This window comes from Heterodontus francisci, chromosome 19, assembly GCF_036365525.1.
Source record: "Heterodontus francisci isolate sHetFra1 chromosome 19, sHetFra1.hap1, whole genome shotgun sequence".
NCBI classification, from domain to species: Eukaryota; Metazoa; Chordata; class Chondrichthyes; order Heterodontiformes; family Heterodontidae; genus Heterodontus; species Heterodontus francisci.
Window position 1 is genome coordinate 23313991 of NC_090389.1, and position 13731 is coordinate 23327721.

The 13731-nt window shown below is 41.4% G+C and overlaps 1 protein-coding gene across 4 annotated transcripts in view; it reads left to right on the forward strand.

Annotated features, from left to right (window-relative positions):
* itpr1b (inositol 1,4,5-trisphosphate receptor, type 1b) overlaps positions 1 to 13731 on the forward strand; it is a 556093-nt gene that overhangs the window by 134813 nt on the left and 407549 nt on the right. For all 4 annotated transcript variants that reach the window (XR_010976943.1, XM_068051457.1, XM_068051458.1 and 1 more), the window contains exon 4: positions 2571 to 2686. Coding sequence is in view for 3 of the 4 variants with exons in the window: in XM_068051457.1 (XP_067907558.1) it covers positions 2571 to 2686 (116 nt within the window). In the remaining variant the exon portion in view is untranslated. The remainder of the gene's footprint in view (positions 1 to 2570; positions 2687 to 13731) is intronic.

Here is a 13731-nt window from a genome sequence, read left to right on the forward strand (position 1 = left end):
GAAGTAGAGAGGGTCTTAAACTGAGTAGTGGGGTCAAGACATCAAATTTGGGAAGATATGGTAAATCAAGGAGTCGAGACAAGGCAAGAGAGGAAGCTATTAATATGGGAAATGATAAACAGGCTGTGACAGGGAGGGCCAGAGTGTACAAATGTAAGAGTAAATCAACAGATAAGGCTAGAGGTTACAAAAATAATAAAAGGACAAAACTAAAGGCTCAGTATCTGAATGCATGTAGTATTCGCAACAAAGCAGATGAACTGCGAGAGCAAATAGAAATAAATAAGTACGATCTGATAACCATCACAGAGACGTGGCTGCAGGATGAGATAGATTGGGACCTGAATATTGAAGGATACGTGGCGTTTAGGAAGAACAGGAAGCTAGGAAAAGGTGTGGGTGGATAGCTCTGTTAATTAATGATGGTATTAGCGCAATAGAGAGGGATGACCTTAGTTCAGGAGACCTGGATGTAGAAGCAGTTTGGGCAGAGATGAGAAATCATAAAGGCAAGAAGTCAGGTGTGGGAGTAGTGTACAGGCCACCATACTGTAGGACGGTGTATAAAGGAAGAAATAATGGCAGCTTTTCAGAAAGGTACAGCAATAATTAGGGGGGTTTTAACCGACATATAGACTGGAAAAATCAGATGGGCAGGGGTAGTCCAGATGAGTCCATAGAATGTTTTCGGGATAATTTCTTGGAACAATACGTTCTGGAGCCAACCAGAGAGCAGACTATACTAGACCTGGTATTGTGCAACGAGATAGGATTAATTAATGACCTCATAGTTAAGGCACCCCTAGGTAGCAGCGATCATAATGTGATTGAATTTTACGTTCAGTTTGAGGGTCGAAGGCTAATATTTTAAACTTAAATAAGGGCAATTATGAGGGCATGAAAGCAGAGCTAACTAAAGTGAACAGGGCAAATCAGGTTAAGGGATAGGTCAATAGAGATGCAGTGGGAGACATTTAATGGGATATTTCAGAATACGCAGAATAGATGCATTTCAACGAGAAAGAAAAAATTCCAAGGGTGGGACCCGCCATCCGTGGTGAACTAAAACAGTTAAAGATAGTATCAAACTTATTTGTGCAAAGATGGGAGGCAGGTCAGAAGATTGGACAGAATATAAAAAACAGCAAAGAATGCCTGAAAGATTGATGAGATAAAATTAGAGCATGAGAGGTAGCTAGCTAGAAATATAAAGACAGATAGCAAGAGTTTCTATAGGTATTTTAAAAAGAAAAGAGTTAACAAAGTGAGCGTTGGTCCTATTGAAAGTGATTATGGGGAATTAATAATAGATAATGAAGAGATGGCAGATGAATTAAACAGATATTTTGCATCGGTCTTCACTCTTGAGGATACAAGTAACATCCCAGTTTTAGCTGTAAGTCAGGAAATGGAAGGGAGGGAGAAACTCAAGAAAATTACAATCACAAGGGAAGTGGTATTGAACAAATTGTTGGAGCTGCAGGCTGACAGGTCCCTGGGTTCTGATGGACTTCATCCTAGGGTGTTAAAAGAAGTGGCTAGTGAGATAGTTGATGCGTTAGTTTTAATTTTTCAAAATCCCCTAGATTCGGGGATGGTTCCGTTAGATTGAAAAATAGCTACTGTAACTCCTTTTTCAAAAAGGGAGGGAGACAGAAAGCAAGAAATTACAGGCCAGTTAGCTTAACATCTGTCTTAGGGAAAATGTTAGAAGCTATTATTAAAAACGTTATAGCAGGACATTTAGAAAAGTTAATCAGGCAGAGTCAACATGGTTTTGTTAAGGGGAAATCATGTTTAACCAATTTATTGGAGTTCTTTGAGGGAGTTACATGCGCTGTGGATAAAGGGGAACCCAGTGGATATATTGTACTTAGATTTCCCGAAGGCATTTGATAAGGTGCTGCATCAAAGGTTTTTGCAGAAAATAAAAGCTCATAGTGTAGCTGGTAACATATTGGAAGCAGTGCAGAGAAGGTTTACGAGACTAATACTTGGAATGGGCGGTCTGTTTTATGAAGCAAGATTGGACAGGCTAGGCTTGTATCCGCTGGAATTTCGAAGAGTAAGAGGCGACTTGAAACATTTAAGATCCTGAGGGGTCTTGACAGGGTGGATATTGAAAGGATGTTTCCCTTTGTGGGAGAATCTAGAACTTGGAGTCACCCGTTTAACACAGATGAGAAATTGTTTTCTCTGAGGGTTGTGAGTCTTTGGAATTCTCTTCCACAAAAGGTGGTGGAAGCAGAGTCTTTGAATATTTTTAAGGCAGAAGTCGATAGATTCTTGATAAGCAAGGGGGTGGAAGGTTATTGGGGGTAGGTGGAAATGTGGGGTAAGCAGTTCAGCCATGAATTTACTGAATGGCGGAGCAGGCTCGAAGGGCTGAGTGGCCTACTCCTGCTCCCATTTCGTATGTTCGTATGCACGTATTTCTGCAGGAAGGAGAAATAAATTGAAATTCCCCTTTTTGAATGGTGGGATAGATGGGGCATTTAATAATTGTTTATTTAAAACTTTTTATATTGTAAGTTTTTGATTATAAATAATTTTTGTTTGTTTTTCTACAGACTGCCTCTTTAAACTATGTCCTATGAACCGATACTCTGCTCAAAAACAGTTCTGGAAAGCAGCTAAGCCTGGAGGCAACACTACCACAGATGCAGTGCTGCTGAATAAATTACATGTAAGTAGAATGCATCTCAAAGTATATTGTCCTTGCCTCTGGAAGCCATGGAACTGATTAATGTGCCAGTTCCTGCCGGTAACCCTGGAGTTCGTGACTCAAGGCCTTTCATTTTCACAGGGTACACTTAAAGGGATTTCTGCTCAAAGACTCTAGCAGAAAAATCTAAGCTGATACCTCCAGTGCAGTACTGAAGGAATGCTGCATTGTCTGAGGGAGCTGAATTTCAGATGAGCCATTAAACAACTGTCCCTTCAGGTGGAACCAAAGATCCTACGGCCTTATTTCACAGAACAGTAGGGGATTTATCCCTGGTGTCCTGGCCATTGCTCATCCCTCAATCAACTTCACCAATTCAGATTATCTGGTCATTGTTATATTGCAGTTTGTGGGAGCTTGCTGTGGACAAATTGGCTGCCATGTCACAGAATCACAGAATTGTTACAGTGCAGAAGGAGGCCATTTGGCCCATCGTGTCTGCACCAGCTCTCAGAGAGCAATTCACTCATTTCCATTCCCCAGCCTTCTCCCTGTAACCTTGCACATTCTTCCTTTTCATATAACAGACTAATTCCCTTTTTGAATTCTTCGATTGAACCTATCTCCACCACACACTCAGGCAGTGCATTCCAGAACTTAAACACTTGCTGTGTGAAAAAGTTTTTCCTTATGTCGTATTTGCTTCTCTCACCAAATACTTGAAATCTGTGCCCTTTCATTCTTGATCCTTTCACGAGTGGGAACAGTTTCTCTCTCTGTCTCCTGCATTACAACAGACTACACTTCAAAAGTAATCAATTAGCTGTTACATGCTTTGGGACGTCCTGAGGTCATGAAATATGTTGTTTAAATGCAAATTATTTCTTTCTTGGCAGTAAACCTAACACCCATTCCTTTTCCTTCCCTCCCCTGATATTTTCTTTACACGACTCTGACAATTCCCTCTGGAAATTACTTCGAGCATTCCTGCTCCCAAACACAGAGACTCAACCTAAAGAGGTCATCAATTTCAAGATCATTACTATTCTTAAATTCACTTGTTGTTCCCAGTTGTGTACCTGGCCAGAATGATGACAGGTGACTTTTATAATTTGTTTTCCAAGCTTTTTGGGAAAATTCTGTCAGTCCATGTTTTAAAAGTGCAGCAGTTTCATAGGGCAGAACATTCCAAAAGGTAAACCAGTGTTGTCGCAATGCTGACGGCCTCACTTGAGAAGTGGGCCAAAAAATGCTCCTTGGCATTAAATTTGGTGGTGATGAATGTATTGGCTGGTTTTGAAGTGTACAACTTTGAATGGATGTATTACAAAGACCTGCAGCTGGAACTCTGGTTGGACATCTTCTTAGAGGTTTTATTACATCGCCCTCTGCCTCCAATCACCCCGCCCCCATGCTCCTGCCATTGGTCACCCAACATATCTATTCTCACAGTGCACCATCTTCCATTGCCAATTGGGAAACAAACAGACTCTTCTTGACCTGATTGAATGATTTATGACTCTCTGTCAAATTGCTTTTTCTCCCTATCTTCAATATTTTTATAACGAAAGCAAAAGTGCTCAAAGAAAATTAAAAGCAAAACACTTTTTTTAATGCCCCGATGATTTTTGTCTAAGGTTTCTCATAGGAGTACCCTGAAGATGAATCTTCAATTCCTGGGAATGCCAGGTCATTCCCATAGGATTTGAGATCCTACTGTCAGTGCATGACAATTCCTCTCAAGTCCCTAGATCGAAAGAATGGGCTGCAGTATGTGGAATTGTATCCACTGTAGTGTTAGGTTTGTTGCTTAAATTAAATTAATGCCTCTAGTTCTCAAAGAAAGGCTGTTAGTATTGCTGCTGATGAAAATTCTTACTCTGGACAAATGCATATTGTAGACCTTCAAATTCCTTCAAATGTAGATGAAATCAAGTATTTCTTCTCACTATTACTTTGTTGTATGAAAATATGCTTGGAGCAGATCAATGAACATGGACCTTGTACTGAGATTTTATATTTCGGAACACGCTGTAGGTTATGGGCTCCATATACGCATGTCGGAGGGGGAGTTGGACTGTTGAATAAATTTGCCTTCCCAAGGAGACTCTGTAAACCTGTCATACCACTCGAATGTACAATAGCATTGCACTGTGCCATTATACCAATCAATTCCACTAGGTTCTGTTGGCTATGGGAGACATGGTTATGGCGCATGTGCAGGAGTTTAAATAACATCTGTATAAGCTCTCCATGTGAAAGAATATGATGTACTTTCTTCTGACAAGTGATTTACGTATTGAAGATGATCAGACATTTTAGATGCACGTTGTGTTCCATAGAGCTCAGCTTTTAGTTGTTGGAAGTTCTGTTCCTGTTCAGTGCAGCATAACTTTGCTTAGGAATGCAGATTGCTGGTGACCATTGTTCATGAATGCTTACTGAGTTTACATACGAACGTACAAACAGTATGCCAGTGATTACTGTTGATAACCTGCATCTTTTAATTCTTCCTCTGATGTTTGCCCCTTGGCTAATCTTGTATGTGAGAATTCAGAAAGTAGGTTAGAGTTTTCTGATTTGGTGAAAGTGGGGAAACTATTTTCAAAATAATTAGTTGATATCTTGCAATTACTGATTATAAATGAAAATGTCTGTTATCCCATAATTGTGCCTCTGCTTGCACCCCACTCTATCTTTCTTTTCTCTCTCTCTTACCTGCCCCTCCTCCTTGCATATGTCCCCCACTATCTCTGTACGTCTTTCTCGGATTCAATCTGTATGTTGTCTCCATCCCTATAAAGACATAAAGGCAGACCTTCGGCTTTAACCTAATAGTTACAGCAATTATCTTCTTTCTTCCTGGTTGCAAAGCCATAATAGTCTTGGCCATCCCTGTAATCTTGGATCTAACAACCACAGAAAGAACTTCTATCCAGTGACAGACCAAGATACTTCTCACCACCATTCTGGGAAGTATATCTCAATGCTGCCTTCAATGTTATCTGATTGGAATTTGATTTGATTGGAATTTGATCTGATTGGTCAGTGCTAAGCACATGGTGACTAGCAACTAATCAGACCAGGGTATCTCTAATATTCCTGTGGTACTCATGAACCCAATAGCTCTTGGAAAACAGATGATTGAAGAAAGATTGAGAAAACGTTATTAGCATTTGGATGTTTTTAGAGGTGAAAAATCCATAAGAATTTGAGCAGTATACATTTATTTAATGTATGCAGCTTTCAAATCTAACTTTAATATTACACACACATCCCATATATAAACATGGTTGGCCTGAAAGAACCACTGCTAGTGACTAGCATTGCCAGTTCTGGTTGGAGGTATTCCTGGATAGTTGATCATGTGATATTGGATCTCATGACTTCTACAAATATTATTCCTTTTTTATTCGTTTATGGGATGTGGGCCTCACTGGCTAGGCCAGCGTTTATTGCCCATCCATTTACCTTCTGAAGGTTGGGTCTCCTGTAGTTGACTATTTTCACGTCAACAGTTGAGAAGTTCCAAAAACCAGGAGGCTTCCCACGACCAGAACAGGGGAAAAAAGAGAGCTGGGAAGAGGGACTAACACTCAAATTCCCCTCATCAATATGCACAAAGTAACTCACTGGTCTAAATGTAACTGGTAGTAATAGATATCATACTTGAATATCCTACCTGTAACTAATACTAATCCAAAATTCACTGACATTTACGCTGAAATCATAGTCAAAAATCCCCTGAACTGCACAAGGTGTGGTCAGGCTCCACAGTTGACGACACTTTTAATAGGCCTCATTTCTCATCCTTCGTTAGCGGACTATGGTTCTGTGTGAAGATGATAACTCAGCTAGAAATCTCAGTGGCAAAGTTATATTACTTGACGAGGCCTGGACGACTAATCCAGTAAAATGAGAGTTCCAAATGCCCCGTGGCAGTTTGAGAATTTGAATTAAGATTTTAAAAATCTTCGGGACAAAAAGCTGGTATCAAAAATCAAAGTTGCCATGACGCTGTTGGATTCATGGCTCATTAATGCTTCTTCGGAAATGAAACCTGCCCTTCTTACCTCTTCTGGCCTGCATGTGACTCCAATATGGTTAAGTGCCCTCTGAGGTGGCCAAGCAAACCTCTCGATTGTATCAAACCACTACAACTGCAGCAATTTAAGAAGAAGGCCCACCACCAACACCACCGCCGAACTAGGAATGCAGGCCATACTAGTGACGCCCACATTCAGAGGATGATTTTTTAAAATATAGAGTTGTCTGTAATCAATGTATTAGATGCAGTTTTTTTCAGGACTTCTCTGGCTTTAATTAGACTTCGAACTATAAAATCCAGTAGTTTGAAACATTCCCCTAATTCCCCTACCTCCACACACATGCAAGACAATTCCACTCAGTTTATCCAAAGTGCATTGATTTGCAGTATTGTGGGTAACTCTTGGCAGAGAGCTTTTTTTGGTATGATGAAAAGTGCTTCACTGTTGCATGAATTAGATTGGCATTGCACCCAATAAACTTGAGTCACATTGTATGTGTACTTATACTTGTAGTTGGCTCTTGCTGATATAGTTTCCTAAGATTTGCTTGACTAAAATGTCTGTGTTCAGCTTTGATGGGAGAGATTTGTTTCCTACAGTTAAGTAAGAGGGGGAAAGAAATAGAGATCTCTATAACAAATGAGATCATGTTGTGATGGCGCCCTCGTGTGCGGACTACATTCTGTGCAGCTGACCTGTTGGGTGCTTTGAAAATGAAATTAAAAACTTCAATGTTCTGGAAGGTCAGAACCAGGTTAATAAAACCATTCTTTTACCAGTGACCTGTGATTGGAGTTTAGATTTCAGTTTTACAAAAGGATTCTGGAGGGTGGAAACCAGTTGCAAAGCTGGGGTTGTTTTTAAAAGTTTCCTAGAACTGCTGAACTGAAACAAGCTGGGAGCGGTAGGTTTTTAAACAAGATAAGCTCTTTGAATTGTAACATGTTTTCTGGGACCATGGAAAATACAAGCTGCTAATTGTTTTCAATGCCTTCAAGATTAATATAAGGCGTGACCAGTGAAGCTACACCATGAGAACTGTTGTGAGCGAAACCATACAAGTTCCAGAAGGGTGTGGAGTTTTGGTAGTGACAGTATCATGGAGAACCAGCGTTTGCATCTTGGCAGACAGGATCTGGAGATCTACTTGAAAAGTTCAAAGACCTGAAGGACTTTGTGATGGTTTGGCGTAGTCCTTCTGATAGGACTGCTAAAGGAATTGAGATACATCCTTGTTGCATCTGATAGCTAATGTATGATGTTTAAGATTTTCTTTTATTATTCGTTCATGGGATGTGTGCGTTGCTGGCTAGGACAGCATTTATTGCCCAAACCTAATTGCCCTTGAGAAGGTGGTGGTGAACTGCCTTCTTGAACTGCTGCAGTCCATGTGGGGTAGGTACACCCACAGTGCTGTTAGGAAGGGTGTTCCTGGATTTTGACCCAGTGACCGTGAAGGAACGACGATATAGTTCCAAGTCAGGATGGTGTGTGGCTTGGAGGGGAACCTGCAGGTGGTGGTGTTCCCATGCATCTGCTGCCCTTGTCCTTCTAGGTGGTAGAGGTCGTGGGTTTGGAAGGTGTTGCTGAAGGAGCCTTGGTGAGTTGCTGCAGTGCATCTTGTAGATGGTCGACACTGCTGCCACTGCATTGGTGGTGGAGGGAGTGAATGTTTGTGGATGGGGTGCCAGTCAAGCAGGCTGCTTTATGCTGGATGGTGTCGAGCTTCTTGAGTGTTGTTGGAGCTGCACCCATCCAGGCAAGTGGAGAGTATTCCATCACGCTCCTGACTTGTGCTTTGTAGATGGTGGACATGCTTTGGGGAGTTAGGAGGTCAGTTACTTGCTGCAGGATTCCTAGCCTCTGACCTGCTCTTGTAGCCACGGTATTTATATGGCTACTCCAGTTCAGTTTCTGATCAATGGTAACCTCCAGGCTGTTAGTGGGTGAGTCAGTGATGGTAATGCCATTGAATGTCAAGGGGAGATGGTTACATCCTCTCTTATTGAAGATCGTCATTGTCTGGCACTTGTGTGGCACGAATGTTACTTGCCACTTATCAGCCCAAGCCAGGATATTGTCCAGGTCTTGCTGCATTTCTACACGGGCTGCTTCAGTATCTGAGGAGTCGTAAATGGTGCTGAACATTGTGCAATCATCAGCGAGCATCCCCACTTCTGACCTTATGAATGAAGGAAGGTCATTCATGAGGTAGCTGAAGATGGTTGGGTCTAGGACACTACCCTGAGGAGCTCTTGCAATGATGTCCTGGAGCTGAGATTGACCTCCAACAACCACAGCCATCTTCCTTTGCGTTAGGTATGACTCCAACCGGCAGAGAGTTTTCCGCCTGATTTCCATTGACTCCAGTTTTGCTAGGGCTCCTTGATGCCATACTCAATCAAATGCTGCCTTGATGTCAAGGGTAGTCACTCTCTCCTCACCTCTTGAGTTCAGCTCTTTTGTCCATGTTTGAACCAAGGCTGTAATGAGGTCAGGAGCTGAGTGACCCTGGCGGAACCCAAACTGAGCGTCACTGAGCAGGTTATTGCTAAGCAAGTGCCACTTGATAGCACTGTCAACGACACCTTCCATCACTTTGCTGATGATTGAGAGTAGACTGATGGGGCGGTAATTGGCCTGGTTGGATTTGTCCTGCTTTTTGGACATAGCTGGGCAATTTTCCACATTGCAGGGTAGATGCCTGTGTTGTAGCTGTACTGGAGCAGATTGGCTAGAGGCATGGCAAGTTCTGGAGCACAGGTCTTCAGTACTATAGCTGGAATGTTTCCGGGCCCATAGCTTTTGCAGTATCCAGTGCCTTCAGTTGTTTCTTGATAGCTCGCAAAGTGAATCGAAGTAGCTGAAGACTGGCAGTTGTAATGCTGGGGACTTCAGGAGGAGGCTAAGATGGATCATCAACTTGGCACTTCTGGCTGAAGATTGTTGCAAATGCTTCAACGTCCTGTGTCTGCGTGGGTTTTCTCCAGGTGCTCCGGTTTCCTCCCACAAGCCAAAAGACTTGCAGGTTGGTAGGTAAATTGGCCATTATAAATTGCCCCTAGTGTAGGTAGGTGGTAGGGAAATATAGGGACAGGTGGGGATGTGGTAGGAATATGGGATTAGTGTAGGATTAGTATAAATGGGTGGTTGTTGGTCGGCACAGACTCGCTGGGCTGAAGGGCCTGTTTCAGTGCTGTATCTCTAAACTAAACTTCACTTTTTCACTGATGTGCTGGGCTCCCTCATCGTTGAGGATGGGGATATTTGTGGACCCACTTCCTCCAGTTAGTTGTTTAATTGTCCATCACCATTCCCGACTGAATGTGGCTGGACGGCAGAGCTTAGATCTGATCCGTTGTGGGATTGCTTAGCTCTGTCTATCACATTCTGCTCACACTATTTGGCATGCAAGTAGTCTGTGTTGTAGCTTCACCAGGCTGACACCTCATTTTGGGGTATGCCTGGTGCTGCTCCTGGCATGGCCTCCTGCACCCTTCATTGAACCAGGGTTAATCCCCCAGCTTGATGGTAACAGTAGAGTGGGGGATATGCTGGGCCATGAGGGTACATATTGTGGTCTGCTGCTGCTGATGGCCCACAGCACCTCATGGATATATATTGACCATGATTTAACTGTTAGCTCATGTTTATTTTATGTTGATTTCTGTTTGAGTGTTGAAGGAAAAATTATAAAAGTGAAATCTTGTCTGTGTGGTTTTTGTTTCCTAAATTGGGGTCACTTGGTGGATTCAATTCATTTGGTTTGTTGGTTGTCTCCACAGGGATCATAACAATGTGAGATAGTTTGGGAAGATCTGAGCAGGACACTCAGTCTGGGAACTCTGCTTCTCTTTCCACAAATGCTGCCAGACCTGCTGAGTGGTTCCAGCATTTCTTGTTTTTATTTCACTCAGTCTGTGGAGCCTGTTCTGCAATTCAGTTCGATTCTAGCTGATCTGTACCTGAACTCCATTTACACCCACATTTGCTCCATATCCCTTGGTCCCCTGAGCTAATAAAAACATCAGTCAGATTGCATCTTGAAAATTTCATTTGACCCAGTATCCACAGCCTTTCATTGGAGTGAGTTCCAGATTTCCACTACGCTTTATGTGTAAAAATGCAGGCTGATTTCACTCCTATCTTGCATCTAATCTGAAGATGCTCCCCTCTTGTTCTGAGAATTTGAATTCCGATTTTAAAAATCTAATGTAGTACCAGAGGAAATAGTTTCTCTGTATCTACACTAAGGAATCTCTTGCATCTTAAATGCCTTAATTAGATCATCCCTAAACCTTCTAAACTCATGGGAAGTTTCATTTGGAGACTGGATATGTTGCTGCTTTTGGAATGTTCCAAGAAAGCCATCAGTAGACTTTTGTTTATAAGCAGATTTTTATTGTAAGTATGAGTCAGATTATTTTATTACTGCTTGTGACCTGTTGATACAACTCCTATCTGTTGAAAGTGAAATATTTGCTATAACTGGTAAAGCTGAAGGCAGAGTGGAAGTTGGTGACTTTCTCGACTAAAGGGTTCCAGTTAATGCAAATCTGCTTAGTGTGTATTTTAATTGGAGTGTTTGCATTGCATTTCAATAAACTTTGAGATCTAGTTCAAGAATGTCTTGATACTCTACCCACTGTTTGTACTGAAGTGCATCAGCTGTGGTCTAGTAATCTTGGAGGATTTCCCATTGCTGCCAGAAAAAAAATTCAAGAACAGATTGACTCTTCCAAGAACATTTTATGTCTAATTATCTTGGTTGGTTAAGATGTTGACTCACTTTTTTGATTGGTGTAATTTCAGAGTTACTGCCGATTTATATGGAACATTTTGCTTTTTAAAATTTAAGAATTCTCTCCAAGTTAGTTGCTTACCATTTTTCCAAAAACGAGATGCTACACCAGGTGAGCATCTCCACAATGATGCCAACTTTTTTTTTATCAGTCCTTGTACGTAAAGGGTAAGGGGAGGCTATTCCTTTTCCAGTCCATTTGTCCCCTTCTGTCAAATGTTTGTTTAGTTTCCAGCCAAGACTCGGATTTAAATGGTTCTTTTATAGTTAAAGGGAAATCTCACTTCCAAAATTGAGTAATTTGGGCAACCTGTGCTAAACCAGACTGGACAGTTTCTTCCAAATCCATCTGTGTAACTCAAGGATTGATTCTGTGTCCACACCATACAGCAGTAATATCTGGGTAAACTACTGCACAGATAGTCCATTACTAAAGGAAGAAGGTTGCCCTTTGGTGTCAGAATTCAGGGGATGATTTACTTGTGTATTCCAATGATTATATCATACGTCAAAGGTTTGAACCCTTTCAACATTACAAATTGTAAGGTGCTACTGGTTTTATTGCTGAAGGAGAGGCTGTTAAAATTTGCAAAAGGAATTTCGAAAGTGCTGCCTCACTCCAACACTTTTTTGGAAGCTGAGCTCTGGCTTTTATCCAGTTTTTGTAGTTCTGTGAAAAATGACACTACTGATTACTTTGATATTCAAGAGAGGAGTACAGAAACTGATTGCCTAATTTAACTGACAAAATCTTTCATTACCTATTGCTGTTTGTGGGAATGTGCAGATTGGTTACTGCATTTCCTACCTAACAACAGTGATGACGTTTCAAAAATACTTCAATGGCTATAAATTGCTTTGGCGCATCCTGATGTGAAAGGTGCTATATCAATATAAATTCATTCTTTCAAAGAGGTGATTAAAGTAGTGAACAGCGGAAGGTCTATGTATGTTATTTATATGGACTTCCAGAAGGTACTTGATAAACTCCTCAGAAAAGATGGTTAGCCAAAGTTGACGCTCATGGAGTTGTGGTCAAATTATTAAACTGGTTAGGAGATTGGTTGAGCAGCAGGAGACGGAGTAAAAATAATGGGCCGGTACTTTTTTTTTTGGTAGGATGTGATTAATGGCGTCCCACAGGGGTCTGTGTTGGGGCATCAACTATTCAATGTATTTATGAATGACATAGATGGAATAGAAAGCCACATATCCAAGTTCACTGATGATACAAAGTTGGCAACATTGTAAGTAGTGTAAAATAAAAGCAAAATACTGCGGATGCTGAAAATCTGAAATAACAAAGTGCTGGAAATACGCAGCAGGTCTGGCAGCATCTGTTGAGGGAGAAACAGAGTTAACATTTCAGGTCTGTGACCTTGTGATGAAGGGTCTAGTTCTGTTGCCAATCACATTAAATCAGTGTCCTCTGGTTCTTGAACCTCCGCCAGTGGCAACAGTTTCTCTCCAGCTGCTCCGTCCAGACCCTCATGATTTTGAACACCTCCATCAAATGGTATTGAACAAATTGTTGGAGCTGTGGGCTGACAAGTCCCCGGGGTCTGATGGACTTCATCCTAGGGTGTTAGAAGAAGTGGCGAGTGAGATAGTTGATGCGTTAGTTTTAATTTTCCAAAATTCTCTAGATTCGGGGAAGTTTCCGTTAGATTGGAAAATAGCGTATGTAACTCCTTTACGAGGGTGACAAAGCAGGAAACTACAGGCCAGTTAGCTTAACATTTGTCTAAGGGAAAATGTTAGAAGCTATTATTAAAGACGTTATAGCAGGGCATTTAGAAAAATTCAAGGTAATCAGGCAGAGTTAACATGGTTTTGTGAAAGGGAAATCACGTTGAACCAATTTATTGGAATTCTTTGAGGGAATTACATGTGCTGTGCACAAAGGAGAACCGGTTGGATGTATTGTACTTAGATTTCCAGAAGGCATTTGATAAGGTGCCACGTCAAAGATTATTGCAGAAAATAAAAGCTCATGTTGTAGGGGGTAACATATTGGCATGGATAAAAGATTGGTTAGATAACGGGAAACAGAGTAGGCATAAATGGATCATTTTTTGGTTGGCAAGATTTAACGAGTGGTGTGCCACAGGGATCAGTTCTGGGGCCTCAACTTTTTACAATTTACATAAATTATTTAGATGAAGGGACCAAAGGTATGGTTGCTAAATTTGCTGATGACACAAAAATAGATAGGA